At 34.0% G+C, this 19,007-nt stretch overlaps 3 protein-coding genes and 1 long non-coding RNA gene across 5 annotated transcripts; 3 read left to right on the top strand and 1 right to left on the bottom strand.

The window, feature by feature from the left end:
• Positions 1-176: 176 nt before the first annotated feature.
• On the bottom strand, positions 177-3,272 carry LOC123675285 (zinc finger MYM-type protein 1-like). The gene is made up of 2 exons (XM_045610629.1): positions 2,141-3,272; positions 177-1,525 (listed from the first exon to the last, which is right to left on the bottom strand). Exons 1-2 carry the CDS (start codon positions 3,270-3,272, stop codon positions 177-179), a joined length of 2,481 nt encoding a protein of 826 aa, XP_045466585.1.
• Positions 3,273-4,783: 1,511 nt separating this feature from the next.
• LOC123676414 lies at positions 4,784-6,127 on the top strand. The gene is made up of 2 exons (XR_006746934.1): positions 4,784-5,170; positions 5,888-6,127. It is a non-coding gene; the product is annotated as an uncharacterized LOC123676414 (long non-coding RNA).
• Positions 6,128-10,820: 4,693 nt separating this feature from the next.
• LOC123675907 (60S ribosomal protein L32) lies at positions 10,821-12,414 on the top strand. The gene is made up of 4 exons (XM_045611467.1): positions 10,821-10,916; positions 11,076-11,174; positions 11,232-11,384; positions 12,217-12,414. Exons 2-4 carry the CDS (start codon positions 11,082-11,084, stop codon positions 12,373-12,375), a joined length of 405 nt encoding a protein of 134 aa, XP_045467423.1. The 5' UTR covers positions 10,821-10,916; positions 11,076-11,081; the 3' UTR covers positions 12,376-12,414.
• Positions 12,415-13,206: 792 nt separating this feature from the next.
• LOC123676257 (high mobility group protein HMG-I/HMG-Y-like) lies at positions 13,207-18,078 on the top strand. 2 transcript variants are annotated; one of them, XM_045612045.1, is made up of 3 exons: positions 13,207-13,349; positions 16,101-16,251; positions 17,575-18,078. In XM_045612045.1, exons 2-3 carry the CDS (start codon positions 16,135-16,137, stop codon positions 17,791-17,793), a joined length of 336 nt encoding a protein of 111 aa, XP_045468001.1. In that variant the 5' UTR covers positions 13,207-13,349; positions 16,101-16,134; the 3' UTR covers positions 17,794-18,078. The 2 variants fall into 2 exon arrangements, with proteins under 2 accessions (XP_045468001.1, XP_045468000.1); XM_045612044.1 differs by lacking the exon at positions 13,207-13,349 and adding an exon at positions 14,505-14,560.
• Positions 18,079-19,007: the final 929 nt, after the last annotated feature.

The raw sequence follows: 19,007 nt of genomic DNA, 5'->3' as shown, positions 1-19,007 counted from the left end.
CCGCCCCTAGGCCAAAAACAATTTGCCGCCCCTATGAGTAAAGAGAATTTTAAAAATTCAAATTTTTTAAATACGTGATTTTCGCAGAAGTTGATAAAGACAATTTTCTATCTGGAAATAAAACAATCTAATGTTTCAGAGTTATATTTCATAGTAAAAAATTACAGCTTTCATAATCAAACTAATAATGGTTTTCTTCTTGCCTTCTTTTCCGCAAATTGTTGCAACACAGCTTCGAAGTCTAATTTTTTCAACAATTCAGCTTCAATGCACAAAACGGCCAGAGAATTCAAACGCTCTTGAGACATGCTAGATCGCAAATAGGATAAAATTCGCTTCAATGCTGAAAACGACCTCTCTGCTGAACAGTTCGTTGCAAAAGTGCATAAAAACATTCTAATTGTAATATCGATGTAGGGAAACACTTGCACTAAGCTTTTATCACTTCTAATGAAGGTACTCATCTCGTGTAGAGTTTTTGGAGGTTGTTCTAACTGTGCTAAGTAGGATTTGAAGTGCAAACATTCATCGTGGAGTTTTTCATCTGAATCCTGAGGAAAACTAGAGATGAGATTAGTAACCGCTACTCCTAATTCTTCAGAACTAATCGATTGCAGTTTTAATAAAAAGGAGAATTTCGCAGCAAAACCCTTGTAGCAATTTTTACGTTGATTCAATTCTCTTGTTAGATAGTCAATTATAACAAGATAAACCCCTACTCTGAAGTTTTCCCTCCCACTCAAAGCAGTATGTCCCACTCGAGTTTCATCAGCAGGAACAGTTCTTGTTGTGGCTCTTCTTTCTTCACTTCGATATTTCTCAAATCCAGAATTGATCTTCGCTCTCTCCTCAAATCGATCAAATTGATCTCTTAATCCTAAGATATAATCAACCAATGACTCATAATACAAAACTACTTCATCTATACCAATGCCAACTTTCTGTATTGCTTCGCTCACTTTATCAAATCTTTCCAAAATTGGACTCCATACAGCGAACATTATTGCGGTTTCCAGAGATGTTAGCTTGATTTTCAATCCTTTTGCTTCACTCCCAGTCTTAGACCCGTCCCGCTCATCAATTTCACTCAAAGCTGCGACAACTTCTTTCCAATTTTGGTTGATGCTGTTGCAAGCTTCATATCTCGCCGACCAGCGAGTTGTAGATAATCGTTTCACTGAAGGGCCAGTCAGATGTTTCATTAGTATGCCCCAGCGAGCAGTCGAGATTGAGAAGAAAACGTAAATATCCTGAAGAAGTGAGAAAAAATCCCGAGATGCCTTACACGATCCAGCAGCGTGTTCTCCGACGAAGTTCAGCGAATGAGCCGCGCATGGGATCCAATATGCCAAAGGAGAGATTTCTTTTATTTTTGCTTGCAGTCCATTATATATTCCTGACATATTTGCCGCATTGTCATAGGATTGACCTCTACAATTCGCAAAATTGAAATTATGCTCCTCCATCATCTTAATAACAGCGTTATAAAGGTCTTCAGCCTTGTGTCCCGGATTTGGTATAAATCCTGTGAGTAAAATTACCTAAGTTAGTACCAAATTATTCAATGAGCTCATAAAGATAACTATTATTCACCCTAGTAAATATCAGTATTTATGTGTGAGTAGAATACTATATTTTATCCACGACTTCCTGGGTAAAATTCGAATTAATCTGCATTTTCAAAAATTAGAGTAGTTTCCAAAGCGATGACAACATTTTCTGCGTTCGCACTGAAAATTGCAAGCTCAAAATGAAGTTCAAAATTTTCACGTGACATCGATTCCATCGTAGCCTTTTTTTTACCGCGCTGATAGCTTGGTGGTTGATCTTACTGTCAGTCAGTCTATCACGATGCTGATAAGTTATTCACTGCTATAATTCATATGTGCATATTATAGAATAGTCGTGGACAAGAACAATTACATTGCATAAATCAATTCAAATTTTCATTTTTATGTCAAAATTATTATAATATGTAATGAATTTGTTATTTCAAACGTTTCGATCATTAATCGCTCTTACTAATAAACTGGAATTGATAAAATAGCTACACTTAAAAACATTTTTTGAAAGTAACATCATTTCAGTATTGGTAAATGAGAAAACATTAAGAAAAAAATACAACTTTTCCCAATCTTACCCAAAAATCTTTCCACTGGTTTTCCGTCTTCTTTATTATAGCGAGTAATAAAAGCCAGTTGATCGGTATGCGTTATATCTGGTGTGGAGTCTACGCTTATTGAATAGTATTTGGCTTCTGTAACTTCCTGATCAATTGATTTTAGAACTTCTGTAGCCATAATTTGGATAATTTCTTCACAAATCGATGATGACAAGTAAGAGACGTTCCCTCTGCCTTGATTTCCGTGCTTTTCAATGTGATCAGCAAGAAAAGGGTCAAATTCAGCTAGAAATTCTAATAGCATCATATAATTGCCATTATGTAGACTACCAAATACTTCCGTCGAACCCCTGAATGAAAGTCCTCTTGATGCCAATGCCTTGATCGCTGCAACAACTCTCTTTAAAACTTCTCTCCAGTACTGTACTTCCCGCTTGTATTCTTTAACATGAAGTGCATCTACCTGGCCAGCTGCTTTTTGCCTTTGGAGTAAAATTAGGACACAATTTTTGTGATTCTGTGAATTCTCGTGCTGTTCAATAGTAATAGGATTTTTCCAATCATTAAATCCGGTAGATGCAAATGGACCTTTTCCATTGAATAAACGGCATGGCAGACAGTAGAGACGTCCTGTGCTGGCAGAGTAAATCAAGAAATCGCGAGTGTGAGTCTCGGCATTTTTCAATCGGGTTTTAAACAATCCTTTCGAACAATATCGAACGCGATCATTGTAATTCCTTCTTGAAGCTTCAAAATCTAATAAATCAATATTTTGTTTAATTCCACGATTGATAAAATTCTGCCTCAACTCCTCTGTTATTTCATCCCACAGAGCTGGATCATCACTGAAGTTATCTGAACTGCCGCTAATTTCTGGAAAAGCTTTTTTCGGATTTTCACAAGATTCCACTTGTTCCGGAATCTCCATAATGCTTTCAGCTTTGTTTGATGTGTTGTTACCACTTGTTGAAGGTTGATCGAATTCTTGTTGAATTTCACTCAGCTCTGTCGAGTCCACTTTTTGTTTTTTATCACCTTTTTGTAAAAAGGTGTCAATCTTGGGAATCTTCTTCACCAGTTCCTCATTTTTTTCTGATCTTTCCTTTGCTCGTTTTCTATATTCACAACCACTTTCACGTTTTCTTGACATTGCGAAAAAAAGAATGAACAAGTAGATCTGAAGATAAGTTCCCACAAAATTTATTTATACTAAAAATTGCACTAGCAATGTTTAAAAATGACTGGCGACAACTCTATAGTGGTTAGTTCTCGATTCTGAGTGTATTGCATGGACGGAAAAATAGGACTGACGAGCTGCCAGTGCCGATTCCGAAATTCACGCAAAAAATTCAACTAGTTACTTGCATCCATTGAAAATAATACCTACTAGGGCAACTCATCAAACGTGCCGCATTCATATTTTAAATATTATGCCAGTCCTCTGATTTCCCTGACAGTAATCCGTGTTTTATTAGTAGCAATTACAATTTACGATAGGATAGGTTTTCCACGTTCTCTTTGATGCGCTTAACCGCCGACAGTGCCGACTGCTGTTCGGTTTTAGGGCGGCTCCTTTGATTTTCAGATTACCGAGGGGTGTGAAAAATGCAACAATATTTCAATCTTCCATTCAAAAGAATTATACATCGGTAATGAAAAAATGTGCGAAATTTTCGAAGATGGCTATTTCTACATTTTCGTAGAGGAGTTAAAGAATTTTTTTTTATTCACCGAAAAATTTGCCGCCCCTAAAATTATGCCGCCCCTAGGCCATGGCCTATGTTGGCCTAGGCAGTAATAGGGCACTGCCCTGAGGTACCCCCAATTTCAGATTTTGTTCACTGGAAAAAAGAGTTGTTTATTTTCACAGACGCAACTCTACCATCGAGATAACTACATATCCAGTCGTAGGATAGTCCTCTGAATCCTAGATTGTAACATTTGTCTAATATGAACTGAAATGAGAGACTATCAAATGCTCTAGACAAATCGAAAAACAATCCCGCAACATATGCGCCCCCATCGAGACTGTTATACAAAAATTCCACAAAATCCAATGCACCCGTTTGAAATTCAGCTTTTCCAGATCGAAAAGCTGAATTGATAACACTGACATGGGCGCCCGCAGAAATTTTTCTCAGGGGGGGCAAAAAAAAATTATTGAAAAACGATAAGGCGTCCATGATTGTCATTGAAAACCGGAAAATTGTTGAGAATCCATTACTTTCCTTTTTTCCATGCCCTTTGGATTGAGAAAGTAATATTGAGTGTGTTGTGCTGAAAAATGAGGCAATCAAAATCTCAGGGGGGGCCACGGCCCCCCCTTGCCCCTTCCCTGCGGGCGCCCATGAACACTGATACTGATCAAACTGAATCCCCTTTAACCGTACTAAGGCTAGCTTCACATCAACACGACACGCCTTTCAAGCGTTCTCACCTTAGAACATTATATAATAATAATAATAGGACTTTATTGATTTAAATTCTTTACAAATGAACAGAAAATCAAAACAATCCCAGGGCGAAGTTCAGATGGCATTCGATGATGCCTCTGTTCTGCCACTCAAACCCTGATTTAATAACTTAAACATAAAATTGATACATCCAAAAAATAAAAAATTATGTAAATAGCCTTATAATATGGAATATTCTAAGGTTCTCACATACCTACGCGACAAATGTCCGGCATGTTTGAACCTTTTCGGCGAAAAGATAGAATTTACTGGGTTACTCCAATGGTCCAATCAATATGCACAGAAACAAGGTCAGTGCATTTTTCGTACTTCACACGAAACTAAGAGGAGACAAGAAGTTTTTGATAAGGTAAGTACTTCCGGATGCGCATGCCCACTTTCGATGTCTTAGTTACAAAAACCGCTCATGAACTTTGCTTATAAGGACTTCAATGTCTGCTTTCTGCCATGACTTATAAACAAAAAGTTTACGAAATTGCTAACAAAATCAAAATGCGAAATTTATTGTGAATATGAAATAATTTAAAGAGGAGCCGTGAGACGACCAGTGGCGGCCAGTGACGGTATAAGAATGGTGAGGAACATGAGGATAAAAATTATTATTATTGTGATATACATCTATATTTCAAGTTTGCTGACAAAATTTACTTTGTCATTTGCATAATAATTATTATAAAAAATATTATTACTTATAATTGATGATATTGTGATTATCCTGAAAGTCTTGAGAAAAAACTTCAATATGTTGAATTGAACTGGACGAATTAGGTACTCAAAACAATTCAAATACGCGTGTATAGCAATGAGTAAACATCGCTTGTGGTACTATAGATTTGATTTTTGCCTGTAAACCGTTTATTTCTCCCGACATTACACTCTCATCATCATATATTTGAGCCACTAATTTTGAATGCAAGTCAAATTTTCCGAATTTGGCAAAAAAAATTGGAATTAATCTTCAGCAGGAGGCCCAGAACTTATATCATAAAATCCCATGAATGGTCATTTATTATATAACGGAAAATGACGAATAATTGAGATTGGCAGCTTTTGTTAGTTGTTTCATCAACTTGTGAATAAAAAAATTGAAGAAAATTCGAAATCTTTTTTGCCTGACAACAAAAGCAACCAAATCAAATCAAACTTTATTCATCATAACAAAAATTACAATTCATTTACATACCAGAATTTTTTTTGTTTGTTTTTATAACTCTGCCTCTCAATTAAATTAAAATTCAAAACAATATGTATGGCAGCCGTTTCGCGCTAAACCAGGAAGTGAGTATTCCAGGTTCGTGTCGCGAAACACCTGCCCAAATTCCAACTATTGGACGCAGATGAGAAATGGAGCTGCGGAGAAAAGAGGAGACAAAAGCGACCGAGCCGGCGGCCAGCGGAAAAAGCATCCACGGGAGGAAAACTCAAGAAAAAATCTCTGAGGAATTCACATCAATTTTTCATCATCCTAATTTATAACAAGTCAAGAAATGTCCCATAGTATTCCTGATTATATTTCTTCGTTATTATATTATTATTAAACTTTTTCTATTGGTAGGAGGAAGTCTATTGAAAATTTCGGAGCAAAGTAAGTAACGATTCTCTGAATGGATTAATTAATTCATTTTGTATGGTTTTCGATGTGCCAGAAAAAACTGATCTTCTGTTAATATCATTATAATGCATAGCCAATAATAAAATAATTTATTCACAGTACTACTGCCGGTGTATTTTGAAACTACCGATTTGATTTTCCGACCCCAACTATAGCCACAAGACATTTATTTAGATCTGAAACACGTCGCTTTACTCCTTTAATTATGTTTATGTATAATTTATCCTCATAGGAATGATTGGAAAAACATTGAGATCTATTAATAAAATTAAAAAATCACAAGTACTTAGAATATTTTCATTAACCTTGGGAATATGAGACGACTCACTAGATCCCGTCAAATCCATTTCGCCTTCTGGTAGTGGTTAGGTCAATTAACAAAATTAAAACTCTTTTCGAAAAAAATTCACACGAACACGGAGACCAACCTACACGGGGCAGCCGAGACACAGCAAATGCTACCATCAAATCACAAACAAGCGAAAATTAACCCGATTAACCTGAATAGAGCAGAATAATTGCAGTTCGCCCTTTGATCATTTCGAGGAGACGACCGCGAATCGAGGCATGCCTCAAATCTATCTTTGGAAGCCGCCTTCAAAGACAGGAATATTCTTGATTTCTTGTCGTATCGATGTAGATAGTGCGCTAAACAAGGAAGCGCGTGAGGCATGTTTCGAACCGTTTACTTCTTAAAGAGAAAGTGAGATGAATATACAAGAACCGTGAAATTGAGCATGGATATTATGGAACAGAGACCCAGTGCCGTATGATGTGAAATTGAAGATGAAATGAATTAATGAAATATTCGATTAATTTAATACGTGTAATTTCCAGAATTTATTTGGCGAGGCAATGTCTCATAGGACAAACCGCCACTAGAAACGACTCTTGTATAGTTGTGAAAAGTTCCATCTACTTAACGCCTTTCAGCTTCATCACAGATAACAGAGTGTCTCAAATGCATGCAAATATTATTGTCAAAAAATGTTTGACAATTCGTGAAAAAAATATAGTCGACAGATTCATCTATCGACGAAATACTTAATTTTGCGACTGTAGCGTCACGGACGACTGTTGCATAAACTAAAAACGGGGTTTAAGGGGGGGGAGGGGGGTTCTAGGAAGGTGTCAGCCCCCTCCTGAGCTTCATTAGTTCATTCTACTCTGTTATCTGTGAGTTCATTGAACCGTTACGTTACGAGTCAAGGAGACTGCCGGACTCCCACTAGCCGTGTACGCCAACCAGCGTAGCCAGGTCGACAAGACTAAATCAAAATAATTACTTTATAGTATCCCATTGATTTTTAACGTACACATTCGAAATAAAAGAAATTTTTGTGAGAATATGACAAAAAGTTTAATGTATTTTTCATTTATACAAAAAAGATAATGAATAATTAATTAATTATCAGACAATATCAAAAAACCTGCATTATCCTATTCACAGATTGTCGGTGACGGAAAAACATCCATCTCAAATCTACATAGGATTGTTCAATGAATCTTAACAATTAAAACGAATGCCAGAGATAAAAAATGTGAAGTAAGCACATTTGCACCAAGTTTATTCCTACGACTCGATCACCATAACGTTTTCTGACTAATTTTTTTAATGATCATGATATATATGCTGAATTTTATTTACTTATTTTCACTATTTTTGTTATATTATGTTGATTTACTTTTGTCATATGAGAATTTTTAACCATTAATCTCTCCCCCCAAACCGGACCATGGATCCGCCACTGGCTCTCATTGCCGTCAGCTCGGCTGATATTATTGTAATATAAACAAAAACATCCATTGGATCATTATTTTATCGCAGAGTCATCTCTTATCGAAGCAACTAATTTAGAATCCAACAACTAAAGTTGAGGGCGCTGCAAAATATAAACAAACATGGCCGAAAGTTGGTATTCTTTGTTTGAATTTAAGTTGTATTTAGTTACTATTTAATGCTAAAAATAAATATAAATACTTCTCGACATCTTAGATAATGATAAGTGTACGTCTTTTTATTATTCTGAATATTTTATGTGAATACTTAAAGTGGATTTATGGATTAGTATTAATAGTGTATTGTAAGCAATTTATATCAACAAATTGGTTTTGCCAATTTTGCTATAATACATACATCAAAATTTACAATAATTCTGCATGAAAGTGGAACATTATTTTTTACGATCGTTTTCAATTATTTGGAAGCGACAACAAATAGTCAATTGCAAGTATTTGATAGCAGTAATGTCATCCTAGTGGTTGATCATTAATTGAAAATTGAATAGCAAATGTTTATTCCTGCATCAATAATGGCACTTTGTCTTCAAACCAGCACTCGTTTAACTAGAAAACCCCTTGAAATATCTAGTTGATTAGGGTTAGATTCTTCTACTGAAATTTGTAAAACAATTTCAATCAAATATTCCTGTAGCGCTGGAGCTTGTGGAAGATGCAAGCATGTTTCTTTCTACATTTCTAAAGTGAGCAAGATGGTTGTATTCACAAACTACTTAGGTATTATGAGTAGTTGTGTTTGGATTTAGTTACTGTTGAATAGTAAAATCATAGATCTAATATCCATGGACCGAGTGTCACGTGATTTTTCAGAAGATCGTAGAGGCGAAAGCATTAGAAAGAGAAGAACTCATGATTTCCCTCGATACGAACAGAGATGCACTTGCAATCAAGTTTAGTGCTGCCCAACATTTATTGAGATTTTCCTCTCTTCTGCTTCTTCAGTGTTGATTTCATGGAAGATCCTTAAATAGTAAAGGTGCAGAACTTACTCAAGGATCCCTAAATAGGACAACTTGTTGGAACATACTTTGAATTCTATTGGGAATATCAAAAAACAACCAGCTATCTTGGTAGACTACAATTTTCCCTCTAAGATGCACTAATAATAGATTCATGTAGTTTATTTAGATTAGTTAGTCGAAAAGTGTAATGAATTTGTTGAATGCAACAAGATGTCTTGTGGAAAGAGCAATATAAGGCTTGTCAGAATATACGCGAAGGATTTACTGTCACCAGTGGACAAAATGAAAAAACAAAAAATAAAGGACCTTTACAGTTATTTTGAGTAATATTGTTACTACTAATACTAATTTTCAACATTTAGGTGCATCACGAACTCTTTAATTTTCATCACAACCAATATTATGTAAAACAGCTGTGGCTACTACAATGGCCAGACTTGTATCCAAAAATACTCTCAGGCCCATGAAGAACACTGCATAACAGCATTTCCAAACTCCAATTTGTCACCCAACACCATTGCATACATGTATGTTCATATTTGGGATTCATTGAATAAAGCTTGGGGGAGTACTTGTGACCTTGTGAAGATGTCACATTTATAACTCCTAACAACTCTGTAATATACAATACATTCTGCTTGCGTTAGGTCAGGTGACCTAGCCAGCCACCGGTTGGGACCTTGGTTGGCAATCCAATTGTTGCTAAAATTTTTGGGATGGAAATTTAAACCTCTGTGGAAATATGTAGGCCATTTGAATTTCATATTTTGTTCTAAATGGACCAGGGAAGTTGGTTGTTTACCCTTTTCTGATTGAGAGTTATGCTTGGCACGTCATTTAAGTGACGAAAACCTTGGATACTGCGTTGTGTTTAGGCACCAAGTTAAAACTATATAAACGTTCTTTTGAAACACCATGTATAACCCACAACTCGATACAATATCAACTTGTAGGTTGGTGAGTTAGTCTCCAGGTTGCCTTTGGATTCTTGAATCTTTCACTCATTTTTCTCATTCAGTTTCATATTGATTTGGGCCTGGCGGTTTTTTTTTTCGATTCACTGATTGAGGCAATAGATGTCGGGCCGGTTTGAAAGATATGGATTTTTTCAAATATGGTTATCATAAGTTACTCACTGAGACACTAGGCTCTGAGGCATTGCTTTCAGGGGCTTGTGCATTCTATTGAAAATGCTTTAATGTGATTAAATATGTTGTGATTTTGATTCGTTATGAATCAAGAAATGTTTTCAATCTGGGTTTTATTATGTGCATTAATATTTCCATTTCAACTCTTCAAGAGTGCAATCCTAAAAATATTTTGATTTTATTGCAATAAACTGTTAGAATTATTTGTCTTGTAATTTTTCTTCTGCATCAGAAAAGTCTGTTCAGGACAAGAATTCCAATATTTCATTATCTTTTCGAATATTTCGCATTTGATGTTCTAGATTCGAAATCCTGTAATCCACCTGAATGTATTGCAGGAACCTATAGGCAAATCATTTCGTTATAATAATAATAACGCTAGATGGTAGCACCACCGAAATTATATTCCAAATATTGTTAAATATAATATTGGACATATATAGTTGAAAATGAGAAAGAGCCAGTCAAATGTTTTCTTTAACATGAGCGGGTGAAAAATATTCAATTTTTTTGAGTTTTTTTGAATAACTTAGTAGTACCCATATTAAAATAAATAATAAGAAAGATTTAGTACCCTTATTGTAATTAATAATAAGATAGTTTTATGAATTCATTTATGAATGAAACTAATAAATTGAAAATTGCAATTTAAAAAAAAATTATTTCTAAAATGTGTGATTGTTATGATACTGATATAAAGAAGAAGAACAAATCTATAGACTACAGATTCTTGCTTATGACATTCAGTGTCGCCTGTCGCAGCAACTCTCGTCTTCCTTTTTTAACAGAAGTGGAAAGGTAAGTTTTGTGAATCCATTTTCATTTGTTTAATCCGGTAATTATTCTTCTTGAATTTCCAAAATTGCTGATTTACTAGTTGGAACTTTTACTTGATAATATATATTTCTGTTGATACGGATAATATTCTCTATTTATGTGATTGTATTTTTTTTTAAGGTTAAGATGGCTATACGACCAGTTTTTAGACCCACTATTATTAAAAAGAGGACGAAGAAGTTCATTCGTCATCAAAGCGATCGCTATGGAAAACTCAAGGTTTGTTTCATCTTATTTCTCAAGAGATTGATCTAATTGTTATTTAAATATTTCCAGAGGAACTGGCGTAAACCAAAGGGTATTGACAACAGAGTAAGGCGCCGTTTCAAGGGACAGTATTTGATGCCAAATATTGGTTATGGTTCCAACGCTAAAACCAGGCACATGCTTCCTACTGGATTCAAAAAAGTTTTAGTACATAATGTCAGAGTAAGTATCTCAAGTGTGGTATATGACCAATTCTGTACCTAAGGAGTAGGCTAGTGTAAAGAATATTTTCAGATGGTGTAAATAATAAGTTGCAGGATATATTAAAATACATAATAGTGGTCATAGAAATTTTTCAATTCACTTATTTAATGTTTGGAAACGGTTCAGAGTCGAATCAATAATGCACATTTATTATTTGCAATTACTCTTTGTATAGAATAATTGCCAGTATTAGTGAAAAACAATAATATGAAAGGAATATTGATGGATATGTTCACGAATATTGTGTTTGTTCAGTAATGAATAATTCAATGACCACTACAATTCATAATTATTCTAAAGACAATGTATTATTTTTTTGGTGTTTCATCTTGATCGAAGTTATTTTTCACACTTCACTTGAGCTAACAAGTTTGCAGAATATGACTTACAGTTGTCTAATTCTGAAGTACAGAATTTCACATCCACTCTTAATCATTCTAACATATCGATACATATTTGCCAAAGTGACTATATACGTTTTTTACAGGAACAAATTTTTTTGTTACGACGGGCGGGAAGCATTTATGTAAGGTAGTCCATTTGGGACATATTATACCATCTAATGGACTAAGAATAATTGAGACTTCCTCACTTAAATGCTTCCCGCCTAAACAAAAAGTGATTTTTTTCTGTAAAATACGGTACTTAGGCAAGTATGTCCTGATATATATGATGTAATTGGTAATTTGCGCCTGAAAAATGTTGTTGATAAACTTGACTGATCAATTAATTGTTAGTTGAGTTTCGAATCATATTAAACTATCATTATAGGTATTCATTATTTTTCTAGGAATTGGAAGTACTGTTGATGCAAAATCGTAAATACTGCGCTGAGATTGCCCATGGTGTATCTTCAAAGAAGAGGAAAGACATTGTAGAAAGGGCTCAACAACTTTCTATCAGACTTACAAATGGAAATGCTAGACTTCGTAGTCAAGAAAATGAATAATTTAGCAAGTTTGTTAATATATAAAAGTTTGAAAATTTACATTTGTAGTTTTAACCAACCTCCCTAATCATTTTTGCAGGTCACAAGTAATAAAATCAACAAACAAACTTCGATCTATCTTGAAGTGATTTGAAAAATTCAATTGCAAGAATAGTTTTCCCAAAAAAAATCCTTTTCTAATTTTTCTGTAAGAATTTTTTACAGGTACTTTGTAATCGTCTTGGTTACCTTAAAAAACCCATTCTTTTATTTCAATTGAAAATATATTTGAAGATTATTCAAGTTTTAAAATGGAAATTCTCAGTGTAATTATTTAAATAAATTCAGCTTTCCATCCAATTATCACTATTGAACAATGTTCAATCCCTAATAATTTGTTGAAGATTTGTTTAAAGCAAATATAATATATGAATAACTATGAAATGAATTTAAATCAGAATTTTTAACATATATCTATTCGAAATAATTTTTAGAAAGTAATTCAGCATGTTATTGCTGACCATTTAAGACTACCCCAATGAATTTTTTAAGCTTTATATTTCCATTCATGAATTTCTTTAGCATTTTCATTGGACAATTTCGAAGCTCTTTTGACCTCTTCCTAATTGAAGCTAACCTACAGTTTGACCCCAAATAATATCAAAACGAATTATTGATTTTCCATTCAAGTACACGCTATGCCACTAAATTATTCATAGTTCACTCATATTAACCAATGGTTTCTGTTGAAAGAATCCTTCTAGGAATGTCTATCGAGATGCTAAAAAAATTAAATGGAAAAAAAAATATATAAACCAAAAACTGACCGTTATCGTTAGAAAAGGATGCAATTTTGTTTAGCCGCGGAAATGCAGGTCTGCTATTGGGCGAATCTTTTGGCGCGAGCCTCCAGCGCCTCTATCGGAACGCCATTTAACGTTTCCTGCACGGCGTAGAGCAGCCAACTACCATAAGATTGGTGCTTCGTCGTATTGGTAAGTTGTGTTTACAATAATTCTCCTAATTTTTATAAAATACTAGGAATTTAGTGTTGAGGTGGTGAATTTTTATAAAAATAATAGTTTTTTAGCTTGAATTTTATTGATTATTGCAAAAATTTTTCCGTATCTCACTGGAGAGTTAAAAATTTGATACACTTAAAAATATTGAATATTTCTGTAGATGGCCGACATCGAATTCGTAGGACTGTGGCCGCTTGACGTGATTTCAACTTGAAAAATTAATATCTGTGAAAGTACGGCATTATTTTATTCGGCATTTGTATCTAAATTTAGCATATTTTTAGAAGTAAATTGTTTGACCAAGCTTTTCTTAGGGCTTTTCATAGTAAGGATACAATTAATTTGGGTGTGTTCTTCTCTTTTAATATATTATTATTTCAAGTATGGCGCCAGCGCGAAGAGAACACTTTTGAAAATTTCAAATATTTTCAACCAAATACCGATATAATTTCGAAAACATCAAATTTTCTCTTAGCCGGATTGCTCACACAATAAATTTTGGAATTATTTTCAACTTTTTGTCTCGATATGTTGAATAAAAATGTTGCTAATGGATGGTCAAAGCTTTTTTTGAAATTATTTCCGGATAGAAATTAGTTTTGAAGCAAGTGAATCCTGAATTAATTTTAATTTTTTTTAAGTTTTATTTCCTGAATTATATTTATGAGAACTTCAATTGAAAACGAAAATATATTTTCCTATTCACTTCATTACTTCACGATGAATAAAAAAATTGATCTTATTATTGACTTTCCATAGATCCCTGATAAGATTTTTCTCTTATTCAATGAAAAATCAATAAACTAAAAGTTGTTTCTATTTGAATAATCGAGCTGCGCACACAGTTGAAACTCATTTCTTATGCGCGAGGATGAGGTTTACATTCCGCTACATAAATCGAAAGATTGTGTATAGTACGTTGTTGCATGAAAGTTGCTATTATAGTAATTAATTGATTTTATTGTTCTTCAATTTGAACAAAACTAAGGAGTTATCATGAGAGGATAATTATTTTTCTTGATTTACCTAGTAAAAAAGACAAATTGATCTAGCTACATAAAATAGGTTAAGCAGTTATTCATCTATCCAGAACTTTCAACCATGTTGATAAGTGAAATTTGTTATTAGGAAATGAGATATGCGATGTTTAGTTCTAATTGTTTGGGATCTTTGATAATTGAAATGTATGTTTTCTGAAACTTTACGATTAACCAAAAAAGAAGCAATTAAAAATTGACAATTATTGCTATACCTAAGATGCATAGAATACCTGGTGTGTCTACTTATACCTGTAAAACTTTCAGACAAAACGGGAGATTTTTACCTACTTGATTTCGAGGGATCGCGGGCTTTTCAGATGGCGCATACATCGTTTACATTTGACATTTCTCTCAATTCTCGACTCTTGTGAACCAAGGGCGTAGATCTTTTTTTCTTGGGGAGGGATAATCGAAAAAAAAATTTTTGACGACAACTTTTATTCATATCTGTAATGTTAAAAAAAGAAGTTTGATAATGAAGTTTGAACCAAATTACTCGAAATAATTTTTGTTGTTACTAATTCGGTTGTTCTTACCTTGTTCTCAAATAAGAGTTACGAAGGAAAATGAGAAATTACTTGGATAATTTTGAGAAAAAAAAGTTTCATGAATATGAGCCCACAAAGGCTTTGCTTTCAATATACAGGTTGTTTCTAGTGTGTCGTACAGTTTATCAAATACTTATTAATCTTCGCTACAGATTAGGTAAATAAATACCAAAACTTATAATTAATGCATTCATTAGAGCTTACTAGCTGGATCTTAAAAATAATTTGGATTTTCCTGAGGATTACTAGAGATTTTTCTCGAAATCGATAGCAGATACGACAAAACTATAACAAACCAAAAAGTGTAATACAGGACCAGAGTTTTTTTTCTATATTTTTCTAAACTAACAGCCATTCACCAAAATATAGATTTGGAGGAAGGAAGCAGGCATCCTTCCAGAAAATATATCACCCTGTAGATTTGCATTCAAAATTAGCATATCACATAGTGGAAACTTTAAACTGGAATATCTATGGCCAATTCATATTAAATATCTTGTGAAGGGAAGGTTATACGAGAAAATAACTTGAACTTCAACACATGTATCTCAAAACAAAATGTATGGGGACTCATGTTATAGGACTTTTTTTCTTAAAATGATCCGGAAATCTGTCATTTTCATTTGTATCCCCAATTTAGGAGCACCGTGTAATTACCCCCAGTATCCCCCTATTTCTACGCTCTTGTCGTGAACTTTGAGTATAGAACAATAATATTTTATATTCTATGGTCTGTCATTATATTCCATTCATTTGAGTAAAAATTCGATATGAACTGAATTGTAATTTATTGTGAATGTTTGCAGTGTCTAAAATCAGTATTTCCTTTTTAAACGGCACCAGGCAGATACGGGAATTCGAAAAATTTTAAAGAGCGCCACCTTACAGCACTCTGGTGAAGCACACCACCAAAGCAACAGGTGGGTCTCTCGAAAAGTCTGAAACAAAATCGAATCAGTAAACACACCAGGTATTCTATGCATCTTAGCTATACCTACAACAATGGTTACATAGAATTATTAGCAATGCTCGACATAGAGTATTATTCGTTCTTTTTTCTGAATAGTTGTAATATAAAAAAATGTTTTGCTATTTTGAACCTTGTCGTCTGAATAACGAAATTTTTTATTTTACAGATTTTATTTTAACTTATTAACCATTTTGAAAAACATGTCTGATGACGGTACTGTCACAACAAAAAGAGGTCGCAAGCCGGCTGACAAAACGGAAAAACCTGAAAAAGCAGAGAAAGTAGAAAAAACCGAATCCAAGAAAAGGAAAGCGAAAGTGAGTATAATCCTTATTATTTTTGTACTCTTCTACAGGGCGTCCCAGAAGTCGACGTCAAGCCTGAATCAAGTAATAGGTTAATTCATAATACACTATTATTGCTTACGTCTCTCCGCCATTTTTGTTATCCTAGGTCAAGGTTTTGTATCCAAACAAATGAAGTGTCATTCAATTGTGTCCTTGAAGAAGTCCACTTTTTTTGATACATAAGAGAATTTATAGAACAATGTCATTAATTAATAGTCTGACGAAAAGAGAACAATATTAGTAAGTTTGAAGTGATTTCATTACCAAGTTCTTCTAAAAATACGTTTTAATTAATTCGGTAAATTTCCAAAAGGGCATCACAGTTGCTAATTTTTCTTCTCAAATAAAACCCAGTTTGAAAAAAATTTTCTTCGTTAAAAAATTATTTCAATATTCCTATAGCTTTCCTCAAGTCCTTTCTTTGGTTTTAGTAGAAGCGAAACAGACACAGTCATTTCACGAAGTGTGAGCAAGATATATAATGAAGCTAACATCATAAGACGGAAATAGTCATTTTACAAAATGTGAGCGAGATAGTTAGTGAAGTCAGCTTCTTACTATACTGGTGCACACACAAATCAGATCAGTACGTTTAGAATGCTACGCTCCCTTGTTTTCTGATCATTGTATTTGTTTGTGTTGATTTTGTCCCTTTCAATTTTTGCTCCATTTTTTGGACTTAACTTCTTTTGGTGGGGTTTGTTTAGTTTCTCTCTGATTAGGACCTTTGCTTTGTCTTCAACTATCGTTTATCCTGTGATTTTGTAGTGCTACCATGTCTGAACACCATACAAGAATATACCAACATGCACCTCATTTATGGGGAATGTAAATGCTATGTGAGAGCTCTGCAACTAAAATTTATCGTAAGATATTTCCAAATGCAGTTTGTTATCCGGATCATAAGTGTTTATGAATGTGCAACATTTACTCTTCTCAGAGGCTGGACTCCCGACTTTAATTTTCAGAGTGAAGTTCCGAATGAACCATTGATTCAGAAGATCCGGTACATTTAGTTCGTTCCTTCATGAATGACATACCTACTGTAGATTTTTTCTTTTTTTTTCAATATATAATTTCTAGATTACATAACTCAATTTTTCTAATAACTTAGCTTTTTACCTGATCCCGGCTTGACTTCGAATTCTGAATACCTTTTTTCATCAATGATGGTTAATGGTAATTTGCGCCTGAAAAAATTATGTTGATTAATTTGTACTGAGGAAAACAAGAAAACAATTTCTTTTTTCTCTGCCTAGAATCCATGAAAATAAATCAATTTTTTTGTTACAGGACACAAAAGAGGATTCTAATGACGTATCCCCTGTAAAGAGAGGAAGAGGAAGACCAAAAGGCAGCAGTAAAAAGAAGGCCGCTGCCAAGCCAAAACCTAAAGGAACTTCTGGACCAGGAAGGAGAGGGAGACCAAGAAAGGAAGCACCAAAAGAATCTGAAGAAGAGGAAGAGGACGAGGAAGAAGCTGCAGCTGAAGAGGAAGAAGATGACGAATAATCAATTTAAGATATAGTTTTAAGAAAATCATCTGTTCATCGTCCATTCTTTTATTTCGTATAAAATTTTTCTGATGTACTGTGCCATTGTTTGTATTATCTTCATGTGTATGTCATAGGTCAGATTTATTTTCCTGTTGTCATAGCAACAAAAAAAACGATCTTCAGTTTACTTACTATTAATTTTAAGTATGTATTATAAATTATTCGAATATTCTAGTGTACTGAAAAGTGTTTGTGTTCAAAACATCAAAAACACTCATTAAATCTTCAAGTAATATTACAACCTATTTTTTTGTCACCTCAAATCAACTCTTTAGTTTAAACAAATGTTTATCAGTTCAAATAAGCTTATTGAATAGTTTTCTTCAATTGAATAGAAAGCAATTTCAATTCAATGATTGAGATAACAAATGACCACATAAAGTGAGGGCTGAAAGATTTATTGGGTTATTCTAGGATGACAAAGCTTCACTAGGAGCTATGAATTCATATTGTTCAATGTACATCCCAATAGCGCTCTTTTCGTTTTAGATGCAAAATATATCACATCTTGAACTATTAAGGCATAGTATCCATTCCTTATACTATGATTAAGGTTGTTTTTATCACAGAAGTGACTTGGCCTGACTTTGACCATTGATTATAAGCCAGAACGCTAGCTTCCTCTTTTGTTGCCAATTCTCAACTGCTATCGCTTGATGTCTGGCTGGAAAGCCACAAAATGGCCTGGTGAAAGGGATTGACCCCTCTTCCCTGGCTTTTCATTGCAGAGTATTCCGGAATGGCAAAGCACCCAGATAAGGTTGACCTGGTTTCTTTCTACGAGTACGTTAATGGACGTTTTACATTCCCACACTAACTTTGACTTAACTTGTGGGGAGTCAAGCGCGACCAGGGCTACTCTATTGTCGGATGCTATACATATACAGGGTGTTTCCTAAACATGCGGCAAAAATTCAGGGGGTTGTTCCTTGGACTATTTTAAGCATGTTTTGTCCTTGGATGATTTTTGAAAAACCTCTTTGTTTCGAAGATACAGGGCGAACAACATTTTTCATATTTTTAAAATTAATAATAGTTTAAATAAAAATGCGTACCGCACTGTGTTTACTAAGTAGGTACAATTTATTTTTAAATTTGTTTAACAACATTCCAATTACTAAAAACGGCCAGTTTTTTGACTAAAAATTGCTAATACATCACAAAACGAAT

The sequence above is a fragment of the Harmonia axyridis genome, chromosome 3, assembly GCF_914767665.1.
Source record: "Harmonia axyridis chromosome 3, icHarAxyr1.1, whole genome shotgun sequence".
In the NCBI taxonomy this organism is placed as follows: Eukaryota; Metazoa; Arthropoda; class Insecta; order Coleoptera; family Coccinellidae; genus Harmonia; species Harmonia axyridis.
The sequence above is the reverse complement of the archived record's forward strand: the minus strand, read 5'-3'. Positions and strand labels throughout refer to the sequence as shown.